General features: G+C 42.8%; 1 protein-coding gene across 4 annotated transcripts in view; it reads right to left on the bottom strand.

The window, feature by feature from the left end:
• The window catches only part of ppp3cb (protein phosphatase 3, catalytic subunit, beta isozyme), a 37,351-nt gene that overhangs the window by 11,407 nt on the left and 9,328 nt on the right, over positions 1-16,616 (bottom strand). For all 4 annotated transcript variants that reach the window (XM_084353761.1, XM_084353759.1, XM_084353762.1 and 1 more), the window contains exons 2-7: positions 12,342-12,542; positions 8,888-9,012; positions 7,198-7,309; positions 4,128-4,273; positions 2,210-2,349; positions 916-993 (exon numbers count right to left, since the gene is read on the bottom strand). In XM_084353761.1, the coding sequence (XP_084209887.1) occupies positions 916-993; positions 2,210-2,349; positions 4,128-4,273; positions 7,198-7,309; positions 8,888-9,012; positions 12,342-12,542 (802 nt within the window). The remainder of the gene's footprint in view (positions 1-915; positions 994-2,209; positions 2,350-4,127; positions 4,274-7,197; positions 7,310-8,887; positions 9,013-12,341; positions 12,543-16,616) is intronic.

Below are 16,616 nucleotides of genomic sequence, written 5' to 3'. Positions count from 1 at the left end.
TTTTATAGAAGAGTGTTTTTGCACATAGTATACAATAATCAACATGTTTATTAGTGTTTTATTTATTGTCTTGTATTTACAGGATAACATATCATAACAAATATTAACCAAAATGTTCCTGGAACCGTTTCATCACCATCCAGATTTAGTTTTACTTTTTTTTCATCTGGAAGAGGGTCCCCCATTACCTTGGTGCATTGTACAGTGGGATAATGTGATGACGATTGGTGTGAGTCTAAGTGTGCACACATAACGTCATCGAAACCTGCCTAGAATTAGGTCTGTCTCTGCACTGCTGCGTATTTCACTGTAATTTTCTTGACGATGCATTGTCTAAAAGTGTCAGTTTTAAATGAGCACACAGTATTTCATCTGTACATGATGTACTATTTACTGGTACAGAAAAATAAACTACTAGAATTACATTTTTTCATTTTTATCAGCCCTTGTGCGAGAACACCGAGACCCACGGACGATTACCCAGACTACCCAGCTGCATAACAGACAAAACACTGTTAATGGGTTCAACTCAGCGCATAGCAGAGCTGCCTTAATTGCTGCATTATATTTAGAGGATTTACACTAAGATAACAGATGCCAGGAATGGATTTGTGGGTCAGAAAACTGTGTTCTGCCCCCACTATTATATTTAGACAAGCAGTGCAAACCTTACGTGACTCTTTGCCTTACACTTTTCTCTTGCTTAAAAAAATTCACGTTAACTAACTCTGCTAATAACACAGTTTAAGGCTGACAGGAGGCAAATCGTGGAACTTCTTTTCCTGTAATGTGCCAATTCCCTGACAAAGAAAAATAACAGCTCAGAACATGAAATGTCAAGGTAAGCCATTAAATTAAATGGTGCTCCCTTTTAAGCCGAGAGAAGGACTGAGCCGCGACAGTCAGTCAGCTTACCCAGCATCCTGTGCTTCATGCGCTCTGATGATTGACAGCAGGTTGTTGGTCTGTAGGAACTCACACACTGCTGGGTAACTGGGGACAGAGAGAAAGACAAAGAGAGGGGGAGTGACAGCAAGTGAGTGCATCTGAATTGAGGCAGTAAAAAATCATTACATAGCAAATATCACGTTATTATATCAAGAGTCCTCTTAACCGCAAAACAGATGGCGATATTGTTGTTTCTTCTTGCTTTTATCCTGTTTTCAAATGTCATGTCTGCGTGAGAGCAGCAGGGGGCATCAGTGAGCGCGAGGCAGGCCTGAGCAGGGCTCATGGCCTCCCCAGCACTGTAGGAGCACACACTAGTTGGTCGATTGATGCTGTTTCTGCTATACACAGAGAAAACACTGTGTTCTTCACAGACTACCGGCCGCACCGGTGCCCCCATTAACTCCAGCTCCCCATCTTTACATTCCTCCATTTTTATTTTTTTTATTCCCATCTTTCATCCTGCAGCCCCACCACCCTCCTCCTATGATGCTCTCCTCCTTTCTCTCACTGTATCTTAATATCACTCCATATCTGGCAGGAGTAGCCAGTCGTCATAGCAACAGAACCGTGCAGTCTCCCTGGGGATTGTGGGATATCGTTTCATGCTGAAACAGAACTGTGTGTGTGTGTTTGTGAATGTGCCGTGTTTATGTGTTTGCTAGTGCCCTGAATGTGTGTGTGTGTGTGTGTTGTGGTGTGTGTGTGTGTAAACTGGCCAAGATTTTCTGTCTCTTGTACAAATCCCAGTGATTGTTATTGGATCTTGGATGTGGTGTAACAGTGCAGGGAGCATCTCTCCTTCTCTCTTCTCATCACCAACATCCCACACCAACAGCCAGCAGTCCACCTAAAACTTATTAAATTCCTAGTTTGTAGACGAAGGACACATCTCGCTAACGCCAGGCGATCACAAGGTGTCCAGATCATTAAAACACATCGAATGAGCCCAACATGACAGGGATAGGAGCACGTTTGAGGATCGGTCTTACTCCTGGCTGCATGTTTCAGCAGCTAATTTCAAATAATATTGTTCCTAGTGTGTATTTTGTATCTCTGAATATTGCATTCACTCTGGCTTGTTTGGATATCAGTTCATATCTCTGAGCTTCATACGAAGAGGGATCTACTGCATCAAGGCTACCAGACTATATTCACTCACATTCAAGTTGATTTTCAACTAAAATAAACCATCAGGACTCTTATGTAATATTTATTTTTGTTTGGGGTCTGCATTGGGAGCAGTAATTTCACCCTGTACCTGTAGAAATAGGAGCAGCCTCTGACTGTGTTGTGACCAAAGTACTCCTGGGTCTTCTCGTTGCCAAAGTCTTCCAGGGGGTCGGCCCACAGCAGGTCGCACATGGGCCCAAACGCTGGGGGCTCCTTGAACCGGTCCAACTAGGACATACAACGAACACACACGCACAGAAACACAAAAATGTGAGCTTACATAAACACAAAGGCTCGGTCACACATATGAAACCCTCACACATAAACACATCAGATACACAACATATTTTAAAGTGATGTACACAATACACACAAACGCAGATAAATGCACACATACACGCAAACACATACTGTCAGAGCAGAGCATCTCCATGGCAACCCTCACCACACAGGGGGGAGAAGATGTCACACCAGCAGATTCACCATGGAAACACTGCCATTAGATGAGGAAGTGTGTGTCCTCATGTGTTCATGTGTGTGCCTTTGTGTTCTGTATCACTGTGAACTGTATACAAACAGCGTGTGTGCATCTCTATTCACTGCTACACTCACTGGTTACTCGAGGATTCACTGCATTTATAATAGGCGGTGGCATTAAGGCATAAATAAGAGTCGGCGTGTGTGCGTCTGTGCTTGCAGGGGTGTTTGAACATGTACAATTATTGTATTATTTTTCTCAGTAGCGCTAAGTGTGATAAAAGTTGCTGTTATGTGTAGAGTTGTTAATACAGAAGTGATGGAAGTTTTTGCAGGCAAACAAAGTCAAATTCAGTAATGCCATTATTTTATGCCTTTTAGGCTGATTATTTACCAAAACAATAATTGCATTACAATTAAATAATTAATTAAAAGAAGCAAGTAGTGCACTCAGCCTTTGGATAATCTTCACTAAACGAAAGGAGAAGATGTGTCTACCAACAATAAATGTGTTCTTTCATCTGTTTTGTCTATTTTACTCGTCTAAGAAACTAAAATGTACTTATATATCATCATTTAGTCACGAGTCATATGAATTAAATGCATCTGTATGGCCTGGCGTCTGTCTTTCCTTTGTATTATAGACTAATAAATCTAAAAATGTGATTTAGAGGCAGCTTAAGCGTACAATATTGACCGATCCTCCAATCCCTTAGTTACTGTTGCTAGGTTGGACAAGCTTGACAATAAGAAAAATGGCAATGCCGGTCTCGTTTAGCTGGCTAGCCGCATATACTTTTTTGCCACACATATGTTTCATAGCAGCCGAGGATAAATTCCACTAGAGTCAAACACCAACATGGCAGCTACTGAGATCTGCAATGCTAGTTACCTTTAGCGGGCTTAGCTATGTCTTTTCTCCATTTAGCTTCCGCCCCATTTAGCAGACTAAATAGAGTGCCGCAGGAATGAGTCCTAAAACCAGAAAACAAGTTGCATTTAGCACTTCCTGTTCCCTTGTTCTGATGAAGGCATCCATACTTCAAAAATCAGAGACGCGGTGTTTATCTGTGAAGATTATCTTGCTGAAGAATACATGTATGTATTTAATTCTTTTTGTCGAGGGAACCAGGGCGATGCTAACTCTAGCTGCTAGCTCTCCATGACAAACTAAACTACGTCAATGTCAGTCCCTCAAAACCGATATTTTTCATTTACAGGTGGGGAAAAATTAAAAACTACATTTACTTTTAGCTTTAATGCTAGCCGTGGCTATCTCACTGGCTAGCGTCACAATAACATAGCGCTGCTGCTCTAGCCATCGAGCTAGTTTCTCTGCAGCAGAGTGTGCACTAGGTGTGTTATCAAACCAGTTACTCCAGTTTAGGTTTTATGTTTTACTGTATATGAAAATATATATGAGAAAGATTAGGGTTCCTAATTTCGACCAAACATGTGGGTACTGTGTTTTGCTTTGTAGGGCGTTAGTGTTAGCACAAAATCATGTATGTGTGAGTCTCTTGTTGTACCTTCTTGATGTCGTCCAGCGTGTGGATCTCTGGTGAAAGCCCCCCATGCACACACAAGAACTGCTGGTTCATCAGGGCTGCTAGGGGCAGGCAATCGAACGCCTCCATGCAGGAGTCATACACCTGCTCCGAGTACTTGATCTTACCTGGAGGTGTTTGGAGGAATGAAAAGATATTTCAAGACCTGAGACAAAGAAGCACCTGAGAGTGTTTTGACATGCTTTGAACAGCCACCATCGCTGCAGACGTACAGTCAGTCCCTGTCACTTGGAGTGTTTCATATCGAAAGTAAGGAACAAACATGGAGCTTTTACATGGACAGATCTGAGGAACTCAGTCATCTGAAGGCTTCAAACAGACTTGCACGGTTCCCTTAAAAACATAATTTAGCTCACTCGGGTCTAAAGGCAGTGACATGAAGGATTTTCACATAACATGTTGTTAATTTATGCATCCATCTCTTCTCCGGCACTCCCGTATGACCTGTTTCTCTCCTCTCTGATGATTTAGAAATGCCACTTCCGGGAGACGAAGTGCACACTGGTGAAAAAATGCTCCGTATGACTGTACATAGCATTTTATTACAGAGAATATATGGACGCAAAGACTCCAGTTCTGTTTCCAGTGAACAAAATCTGACCCAAATATAAGCAGGAAGCAGCGTAGAGGAGTAACTGTGAGGCTGAATTTTTTTGTTTTTTGAAAAACTCCTTTGATTTGGCAGCGATATCAATAAAGACATCCAACAAGCAGCGTCTTTAAAGTACATTTCACACATGGGCGTCACGATACATCTGACACAAACCAATATCACAGGATTAAAATAGCTGAAAGGAGATCGGAGGAGAGAGATAGAAGAGGAAGAAAGAAGAGAGGGAAGCGTGGACGAGAGCGAGCAGGGAGGACTGAAAAGGAGAATGATAATTTTATAAAGAGAGAAGGAGAGAGATTGATGGGAGGAGACAGGAGAGGGAGGAGAGGTTAAGAGCGGTGAGAGGAAGGAGAGGAAGGAGAGGAAAGAGAGGAGACGACGACGGAGGAGGAGAAGGGAGAGTGTGAGGACATGAGAACAACATGTACACAAATCAAAGCCAGTACTGTGGAGTACCAGCGTACAGTAGTCAGCACTATGTGTGTGTGACAGCAAGGAGTGTGTTTGTCAACCTCTCCATCTGCCTTGTGTAGAGCAAGAGCTCATTATTGCTAGTCCACCGGTTTTCAGCTCTTTCCACACATAGACGCTTAAACATTTATGAAGACTCTCTTGCACACGCATGCAGTCATAGTACATGCACTTGCACACCCTCGTGATACACACACACACACACACTCGCACACACGCAGCAGATGGTAATTGAGGGCGACCACTATTCGCCACAAGCACCAGGGGAAATTAGCTTCCTTGTCCCTTGGCCAATCAGACACTGAGGAGTAAGTCCCTGAGCCAATCATTTAGGGCCAAATTAATTTGCTGCTAATCACCCACTCTCGGACAGGACACAAGGAGAGTCAGAGAGACAGAGAGAGAGATACTGGGGGAGGGAGGGAGAGATGGAGGATGGATGGAGATAGAGAGGAAGAGGGAGAGAAGGAGGAGAGGAGGGAGGGATGGAAGTGTGGGAAAGGATGGAAGATACAACCTGGAAGGATGGACGGGGGAGGAAGCTTGAGGGGGAGGAAGAGATGAGAAGCGATTCAACAGAAAAGACATAACTTTATAGCCGGAGTGATCATTTGATGTGTTGATTTATTGAAGAGCAGAAAATTAATTTGTAACATATGACTTCCCCCGAGCAGCGAATTGTCCAATCCTAGCCTAGCAACTGTAACTAGGCATGGCAGACCTGAAAAAGCTTTGAATCTCTCTGTTACACATGGGGTTGTAGTAAGAGTGGTGCTCAGTAAATAAAGAATTCAGAGGTTGTTTTAGGTTTTTAAAAAACAAAAACACAAGAGCAGAAGTGTAAAGAATGATTTGGACAGAGCATTTGTCTGCTCTAAGGCAAACTGCAAACATTAGCATGTCAGGCTTACTAGCTTACTAGTAGGGTTGGGCGTTGGGACCCCCTACAACATATAATATTTAAAATTCTGTTGTTTATCAAACTGGGCCTACAATAACCTTACGGGCCTATACAGTAGTGCCATTTATAAACATGTTTGCAGCAGATGCAGCGAGACTAATGTTGGGCGCGTTAGCATCACCCTCTGAAATAGTCATCATTACAGATGAGTCCTTCTTCTACTGTACCCTCTATCCAGGCGGCTCCCCTCGCCTAAACCAAACAGAGTACTACCGACATGGACAATCTCCTGATGTGTACATTTGTCAAAGGGCAACTGTGGACAAAGCCTGTCCTGGACGCTGCTATATCAGAGTGTAGGCTAACGTTAACATTTTAGTCATTCTGTCATGCTCAGCTGGATTTAGGGAGGCTTACACTCCAGCAACCCCAAACCAAAATCACCATCTGAAATTGCATTAAATTTGTCAAACACATCAGTAAGTCCTGATCCTAGAAGCCTGTGTTCTATATTTCACGTGAAACATACTGTCAAGAAACACAAGCAGTCATGCATCAATCCAACCTCTGCCTCGCTTGTCCATTTACGTAAGCTGAGCAGCCAAATAGGGTTATTAGCATGAAATAACAGTCTGAGTCTTTATCATTCTCACAGGGCTAACTATCTCTACACTGCAAAACAAGAGAGACCAATGCAGTTTCTTTATTTCCATTCCCATTTCCTCTTGTCTTCTAAAAGGATCATCGACTGGTGAAATGTAGTTTTGGATTATTTGTGTGTAAAACCACATAAATTAATTTAGCTAGCTTGATAAAGCTAGCAACAGTTGTCACACGCAAAATCAACAGTCACATACTAGAAATGTGTCTGATTATCAAGGGGCGACATCATAGCAAAAAGGCCATACTTTCTCCAATGTGATTACTTTTTTGTTGCTTAAAAAAAAAATCAATTCATCAAAAGAAGATAACTGGAGACTGAGAGGTATTTAAAACGAGAGAAAGGGAGTGTATAATATTTGCAGGGAAACACAAGAGTTACTCACATTCTTGTTTGAAGGTGAAATATTCTGTCAGATGTCTACATTCATGGTTTCCCCGTAGAAGAAAGAGCGTCTTTGGGTAGAGGATTTTCAGTGACCACAGGTACAACACACACTAAAGGTGAGAAAGCATAGAAATTAGTAAGAGATGAGCAGCTCCGCATGAAATCATTAAAACTGCCAAGAAAGCATTGTGCACATTTATAATGCATTATGGTAAGAAGTTGCATCACAAATACTATTTTGTAACAAATTATGCTAATCACATGTTAACTGTATACTGTAATTCTGGAAATATATATATAAAGGTATAAAGGTAAGCAGGTTTTTTGTTTTTTAATCTTTGGATGGAGCACGGCTAGCTGTTTCCACCTAGTTTTCCAGCCTTTATGCTAAGCTAAGCTGACAGAAAACCTACAACCTGTCAAGTGTATGCTCCCATATATGTATGGAATAATGAACTGATAATGTGTTATAATAAGCTTTGTTAATTAGTAAGACTTGAAGGTGTTTTTTATTTTATTTTGGATGAAGCTAAGCTAGCTGCCTTCACCAGTCTTTCTGCTAAGTTAAACTAACAGTCTCCTTCACATTCAACAGACACGAGAACAAATACTGGTATTCCCCACAATGTCGACTATTCCTGTAAACCACACACCACAGTGAAAACAGCTTTTACTTTAGCACATCATTGCCACTGAGTAATTGTATGAGGCAGAGCTGGAGTGATTTCACTTTCAGTTTCCCTCATTAAATCCGAACTGGAAATGCAAAGTGAGACAGAGAATCACGACGGAGCCGTTACTGGGAATTCCTTCTCTGAATGAACCATCCACTGCCAAAATTAATTGAGCAGAAGTGAATTGATCCTTACCCCGGTCTAGAGATAGAGATAAACAGGATTTCGACAAGAAGGAGCATGCAGATCAAATTCAGATGATCAGGAAACAGCTGTCTGACATCTTTTAGAAGATCAAAATCATCCAACATGTTTATGTTATCATCTTGTTAACCCCACAAATGCTCTCAGAGGGTGTTTTCTCACCTTCACACAGTATCATCCCAGCTCCACATTATGTCCCCTGTCTATGTGCCCTTGAAGTGTGTTAGGAAGGTGGCCTAAATACTGCTCCCTCCCCTCCAAACTCACTCTGTGTCAAATGATATGTCCCTTATGCCACGGTGACCAAGTAGCTCAACAAGCAAAGACATTCACCATGTGCTCAGGTCATTATGGATGCAAGTCACACTCCTTATCTGCGGTGCATTTCTATGACAGAGTCATCACAAAAATACCTGATTGCACTCAGGTCTATTTTAAAGAACCAAATGACCAAACAGCCCTCTGGATATGCTATCTCCACTTTTACATTTCAGTAAGCAGCGTATTATACTCTTGTTAGTAATTACCGACCTTGACTCATCCGCAAATTTTAATTTCCTCGGTATGAGTGCATTTTCAGGCACGTACTGTGATGTGTAAGTGCTAATCTCAAGTAACGATTGTACTATTATGCATTTAATACAGCAGAGTGTTGTAACTGTACACCTCTGTAGTGAAATAAACCTCGCTCCTGGAAAGTGTAGACCTCAGGGCAATATGCACTAAACTGGATACTGTATACACACAATGCAGTGGAAATTTTGTAGTGATATGCCAAAGTGAAGTACGTGGTAAAGTGCCCATCCTCACCTCGATACTGAAGTAGCCCCTGTCCACATAGTCCCCTAGGAAGAGGTAGCGTGTGTTGGCAGGAGATCCTCCCACTTCAAACAGCTTCATCAGGTCGAAGAACTGGCCGTGGATATCTCCACACACTGTGGAAACAGCACGCGACAGCGTTAGGATCGTAAAGACCATAGTGTGCACCTGCCACATGTTAAGTTGCCACAATTCAATTGAAAGACGTGGGACCGTCCATGCTTCAGTGGCTCCATATGGTCTGATTTGCATCTGCAGAGGTATGTCTGCTGATCTAGAAACATCTCTCATCTGCAAGACAAAATCCTCCTGACACCATCTATTGCAATCATTTTGAGATCTCTGTTTAAACAAAAATATATCCTCTCACATTTTAGTGTCTACATCAATAGGCCTCTCTTTGCTTGTACACTATTTTCACCTAAAACACTACAACTTGTACCATCAGACTACAGAGCAGCTTGTTTCCTCAGGCTGTGAGACTCTTTAACTCATCCTCCGCACGCCGTCATAAAAAATAGTTTTTCTCGTGTTGCAGCGAGGAACTGCGGCCTGCATTTCGTGGCAAAACCCTGTGTTGTAGGAGGACCAATAAATGAACCTTGAACCCTAGTGTCATGGTTGTTTTGGTTAGTCGTATCCTGTTTTACTTATAGATTACATCCTCATGTGTCTCATGACGTTCCACTTCCTGTCTTTGTTTTTTTCCCACCCTTTTTTCTGTGTACATCTGTGTTTCATTAGTCTATTAGCCCTTGTGTACTGACGCTTGTGTTTTTTACTTTCCCGTCTCCAAATCAGTTCCCCAGTCCTGTTTCCTCCTTGTGTTTTACCTGCATTGCCTCTACCGCTTTGCCTGTGTGCCTCACGTCATCCTGGTTTGTACTTTGCTTAGTTTTGCTCTTGCATTTTGTTCCCAGCCCTTTTGTTTTTTGTTGCCTGCCTTTGTTATTTTGGAAAACAGCTTCAGTTCATTAAAGCTCGCTTTTCGTTATGTCTTCCTGCCTGCCTCTGCGTCTGCACTTGGGTCGTCACCATTTGCAACGTTAACACTTAGCTGATTAGATGTTGAACAATAATTGAAATTTGTTCTAGTCATGATGTATAAACTTACCTTCGTCACTAACTTCACATTTACAACAATCAGACTTTTGACCTCTGGGCACGTTTCAACACCTGCATCCCCAAAAGATTTGTTTCAATTCACATTCAGGCATTTTGGATCTAATTTAGACCAGGCTTCACATACTGAACACTTCATATTTCAAAAGTCTTCAGGACTGTCTGCCTATATGATGTGCCAGCATACATCTTCCCGTCCGCCTCGCTCTCCATCTGTCTGTCCTCTCCTTTCACTTTTACTTGATGTCACAGGTCCCTTGTGCAGCCATTTTACGATGGCCATTTTAGCATCTGCCTGGCCCGCTACGCTTGTCTGTCTCTCCATCTGCTTGCCACGTTAATGTCTGGTTTCTGCATCTACTCCTAAGCATTTGCTTTAATTTGAACTGGGAATTGGGAATGCAAAATGGCATGAGTGAAATTGAGCCGTACCTGTCTGCCTCCTCAGACCTGCCTCAGTATTTTCCCAGAAGTCTTCATGTGACGCCCTAAAAGCCTGTCAGTTCACATTTCACCCATCTACCTGCCTGTCTGTTCGCTGGTCACTCTCTCTCAGAACATTTCCACAGAGACTCTGTCAAAGTGCTAAACTGCTCAGAATATCTCTTTAACATTACATTTGCTTGAAGCCCTACCTGCGAGGACCTGCGCTATTTTTCTGTAGTTGTATCTCTGAAATCTATAAGCTATTTCCAATCATAGCTGACGCTCGAGTGGGTGTTTTGAGGTCAAAATCCGAACAAGTGTAGAAACTTGGAAACAGGGATCAATATGTTTCTCATTGGGAACGAGCAGGTTTGAGAACCTCGGCACTAAGCTGCTTATGATCGACTGTCTCTCCATCTGCCTGTCTATCTGTCCTCGTCCCCGGGGATCTGTACCTGTGAAAGCCGAGCGATGTTCCCACACTGCGTGGGTCCAACAGCCCACACAGAATTATCTCACCGCTTGCATTTGCATAAACGTACGCACACACACAACCATAGGAGCACAGGTACATTAACCAAGCAGTGTCAATAGGTTGAGAGCGTCTGAGTCTGCCTGCCTGCTTGTCTGTCTTCTGTGTCATCGTCTCAAAAACTTGTTTTCCATTTTGTTCTTCATCGATCTCAATCTCCCCCTCCTCCTCCCTCTGACATTCTCCTCGCTTCATACATTTCCCTGGCAAGGGAATACATGCAGATATTACCAATGCTTACGCCCGCTATTGTGAGGTGCATAAGTGCCAATTGGTTCTCTCAGTGAAGTGCGACTGAACAACAGTTCGTATTAACGGGGTGGCAGATACGTAGCAGATTAATGAATCGATGAATGGAATCTGATTAATACATAATTACTGATCTTTCTGCCTTTTCTCCACAGCTGCATTCTTCTGTCTCTCTATCTCTGTCTCCCCCAGTGGGACCTTTGCAGCCGTTTTTAAAGGGATAGTTTGACATTTAGAGAAAAACACTTTCTTGCCAAGGGTTGGACGAGAAGATCGGTACCACTCTCTTATTTTTATATCAAGTATAACGCTGGAGCTAGCAGCCGATTAGCCTAGCTTAGCATAAAGTACGGAAACAGGCTGAAACAGCTAACCTTACTCTGTGTGTCTATCTGTCACCCAGCACTGACAGATAGACTGCAACTCATTTAATAACATGTTATACTTAGTTTGTTTAATCCGTCCAAAAACTGCACTATTTCTTGGCCAGGAGTAGTTGCCAGGCAACCAGAAGAGACTCCAGGAAGTTAGCACTCCTGGCTAATAAATGGTCGAGCACACAGCCCCCCGTAAAATGGGGGTGCTTTAAACTATTACACTAAAGCTATTACACCCTGATTACTGAGCTAGATGTTTCCAGTCTTTATGCTAAGCTTGGCTACCTGCTGGTTTTCTGTCTAGTGTCATATGTTCCTAAAGACAAGACAGCAGTGTCAAAGTATTTACAATAATCTTGACAAAAAAGCTAATATATTCCTGAAAATGTCAAACTGTTCCTTTAAATGATATCAGGGTTAGCTTCTAACAGCACAGTTAAGCCTGACTCATGGTAGTGCACTTCTGATGAGTTTGCTCAACAGAAATGATGTATTTTGGACACAAAAAAGTGTCGGTCTGCACTCTCTTTTAATGTTGTGCATCTGCAAAATTTTGTAATGTCGGGAAATGTGATTGGGTACTTTAGCAGCTGGAGGACAGAGTCTTGTTAGCATGGACATGACCAAAGCCTTTCGCAGAAGCATAAATAAAAAAAAAGCCATCCAGCTCTTTAAATTCTGTTGAGCAAAATTAATTAATTGTTCCCTACGTCGTCCGTTCTTTATCACAATACCGTACCCGTGACTGGCGCCTCAATATCCAACATAGTGCGCTCCTGGCGCAGGATGGCGGCGCCCTCATCGATGATGCGCAGGGCCACGGCCTCCTCCAGCCGGCCCTCCTTGGTGAGGTGAGCTTTGAGCAGGTCCACCCTCGGCCGGCCTTCGGCGTCGAACACCTCCTTCATGGTCAGCCGGTGGGCCAGGGGGAAGGGGACCGCTGGAGGGGGAGGTTGGGAGTGATGGAAGGGATGGTGTAGAGATAGATGGAGACAGAGGAGAATCCAAGATGGAGGAAAGAGATATCATTTGAGAGAAGAGAAGAAGGGAAGGAGTTTGAAGGAATGTATGGACGTATGGATGAGGGTGAGTTAGATTATGGAGGGAAAGTTGAAGAAAAGAGAAGAACGTTTATTATAATGCAGAACATGATTTATTGAGATTTCCTGTATTCTTCAACAAGCTTGGCCACAAACATCAGAAACCCTCAGTCCTCACCATTATCCTGATCACACCCCTGCTACAGGCTTTACTGTGCGTGTGTGTGTGTTTGTGTGTGTGTGTTATGGAGGCCTAGGTGGGTTGTATTAAAGCCGGGGCTGCCAGAGTTATCAGGGCTGCCTGCCTCTGTTCTGCAGTAATGTCTCTCTGCCTCTCTGCCTCTGTTCTGCAGTAATGTCTTTCTTACATAATGAAGGCCCCCAGGGCGCTGCTGGAGAGGGGGGTTGACTGACGACGGGGGTGATACAGCAAGAGCGCACAGCTGCACGTGAGGAGTCACATACACACTTACGAAGGCACACTCGACAAAGCGCAGACACACACACACACACACACACAGATGAGCGGTCTTTACAAACAGGCACAAACTCAGTGGCAAGAAACAAAAGGCAGAGGCGCAGGGGCGCATGCGTAGATCATGTATGGCACAATGGTGTTAACACGCATGATTGCATATGTGTGTGTGAGCCTACAGTGGTACACACACACATACAAGCTCATAAAAGGTATTGTTATGCAGGATCCACAGAGCCTGTTGGAGCCCCACCAGTGCTAACACAGATAATGGCCTAGATCACAAACTAAAAACTAGGCCTGGCTCTCCCTCTCTCTCTCTCTCTCTCTACACACACACACACACACACACATACACACACTTCCACTCTCTGTCACTTTGTCTCTGTTTTGCACTCTCTCCTCTTGCCCCTTCTCCTTTTTATTTATTTATTTAGTTAATTTTTCACTTTCTCTTTCTCTCTGGCTGACTCTCTCTCTCCATGTCGCTGCAACGGGCCACAGTCTCTTCAGTGAGCAATCACACTGATGTCCATCATTACACGTTAACGCGATGCTCACATTTTATTCTTTTCCAATAAAGGAAGCACATGAAACCGCACGGCACCGTTTTAAGTAATCACCACTGAAACATCGGCAACATTTAGCCAGCGTTGCTAAATGAACCAGGGAGGGCATGAAAAATGTAGGAGAAAGTGGTTACAATCAACCTAAACCAACACTTGATGTGTGATTAAGAGGGTTTTACTCAAAATTTCAAATATGTCCGAAGGTGAAAATTGCTTCTGACAAATCATGCAGTCACGGTTGCTCTTGGTATTCTCAGACTAAAGGACTATCTAGTCATTTGGATGTAAAAAAGGGGGGAACATATTAACCTTTTTGTCCTGGATCACACTAAATATGCCTATGAGCATTTTAACCATGTTGGCAAACCAGAACATCCCAGAAAACCTTAAACAAAACAGATCCCAGGGTACACTAAGCACAGAGATAATGGCACCTAAGGGCTCTATAGGTTTGCCCCGACCGCACTGCAACACATTTTCACGGACCTTAAGACTGAATACAACACACACGAGCACCCTGAGACAACCCAGGACACCACAAGCAGTCCACAAGCTGCTAAAGGCTCTGTTTTCCCTCAATCGACATCTACATGTTAAAACCAGTTTTGCCTTTCAGGTTGGGACTGATTGATATTTTAAAAGCTTTGTGCACCCTCACGTTGTCAGAGAACATAAGCCAGAGAGAGAATTACTCATGCATGTTGGCATGTGTGACTTCATATTTATTTATAAAAGGAACCAACAGGGCTCAGTCAGTGTTTGTCTAAACCTCCTCCTTCAATCTACTGTAATGTACTGTCTTGTGCGACTGTGCTGCACCACGCTGTGCTGTACAAACTGTAACGCTGCTGGTACCAGTCACAAAAAGATGCATGCACTGCGAGAAAGGCTACCGTGCTCTTTTGAAGCTTGCACACATACATGAGCTCAATGTGTGTATGTATATTTCTGGTTTGAGGTAAAGCTGAGGCCTCCAGTGTGTGTGTGTGTGTGTGTGTGTGTGTGTGTGTGAAGGAGAGAGAGAGAGAGAGAGAGAGAGAGAGAGAGAGAGAGAGGGAAGGAGTGTGAAACTCGTAAATTGTGTGTGCAGTGTGAAAGTAGGGCAGGTATGAGAGAGTGGAGAGCAGCAGAGACACAGAGCTTGGGGAAGGAACTATACTTGGGAAAACTATACTTGGCAGTTAGGGAATGGAGAGAGGAGAGGTTCAGCACCAGCACGGTCAAACCGAGGAGGTGTTTTGTACTCGACGACTGACCATCTGATGAGCGCACAATTCGAGAGGGAACACTAGTGGATTTCAGACTTAAAGGGTTTGAGCACACTTGGAAAAGCTGCAGAGTGAAAGCTGTTCAAGCTGTAAATTATGAAGAAACCTCATCTGAATTTAGTATTTAAATTCTGATGAGACTTTATGAAACATGTTGGTAGAGCTTCTTTTTCCCAAAAGCTTTTTTGTTTAGCAAAAATATGGTTCTCACTTGTCATAATAAAAGCATTGTGCATCAAAATTCATAGGCCTGGAGCACAACATTAATGCAGAAAACCACATTTACATTTATTATAACATTGCATTTATATTATATGGTATATGCATTCAGTTAAACAACTGGTCATCACATGCTTACCAGTTTGTGAGCCATTTGGAAGACCTGGGTAACGTATTTGTACGTACGTATGTCAAATCAGATTAGGTTTTTCAAAAAAGAACGAAAAATGTGTAAAGAAAAAAGTAGTTATTTTCACAGCATGTGACGCTTCTTAATTTACCGCGTTAACATGCTAATATTTGCTAATTAGCACTAAATACAAAGTACAGCTGAAGGGAATATTATTCATTTTGCAGGTATTTAGACACCAACCATAGTATTTTAGTAATTTTGATTTGAATTTAGCCACATCTTTCTCTACAGTTTGTGTCTGTGTCCATTTTTTTCAATGAAAGTCACTAAACATTCAGTTACATATTGATGCAGTCATTGTGCAGTCAACCGATACAGCAAGGAAGAGGTCACTTTAAGTCATATATAAGGGATTTAAAACCTTTAGGACACTGTAGGGGGGAGGGAGAATATCAAACTAACTATTTATGTATTCACAAGCTAGAGATCACCCTTACAGAGAGATCCAGAGGAAATATGACAAACAAACTATTAACATATCTACAAGCTCCTATACAGAGAAAATTTCAAAGCAAGAAACTAACCATAGAAACTAACTCCAACTGAACTCCAACTCCTGCGGTTGGCGGCGTCCTCCTGCCTGCCCCACACCTACTAACGGCCTGCACATGGGAAGGAAGGAGTGGGAGAGACCCCAGCACTGTGGCAGATGAGCAATGGACTGCTCTTTCTCTCTGTTTACTCTGAGCAGCATGCATGGAAATTAATTACAATATAATATATATGAATATATCTCCCACCGTTTCCCTGATGGTCCGAATGACATGCTAAATTTGTCACTAGTCGCGTTTTACAATAAAGTTTGCTAAGAGGGTCTAAAAAGTTGCTAAATCTAGCGTCAAAGTCACCAAGTTGCCAACCAATATTGGCTGTGACAGTGCAGGAGAAAGGTCTGGCTCAACCAAGTATCATTCTGGTATAGTGGGAAATTCTGCTTGTCTGTACTTCTTTAAACCACAATCATCGTTGGCGGTTCAAAACCCAGGAGGCAGTAACAGTGCCCTGCAAAACACTGTCAGGGGAACTTTGTTTGGTGGAAGATTTGCACATAAGAAAGCGAGTCCTGGTGTTAAAATGGCAAAATCCCTGCAAAAGAAAAGTTAACAACTGCTAGCTTGTTCACATTCACACTGTTGGCGGCCAAGGTTAGGGTAACTTGCCATTTTTTGCTTGTTGCTAGCCTCGAGGATGTTGGTATTGATTTCCGTAGCAATGGGGGATTTTGAAAATGCTGATAGGCGGAGAGTGGA

This window comes from Pagrus pagrus (assembly GCF_965226575.1).
Source record: "Pagrus pagrus genome assembly, chromosome: 5".
NCBI classification, from domain to species: domain Eukaryota; kingdom Metazoa; phylum Chordata; class Actinopteri; order Spariformes; family Sparidae; genus Pagrus; species Pagrus pagrus.
The sequence above is the reverse complement of the archived record's forward strand: the minus strand, read 5'-3'. Positions and strand labels throughout refer to the sequence as shown.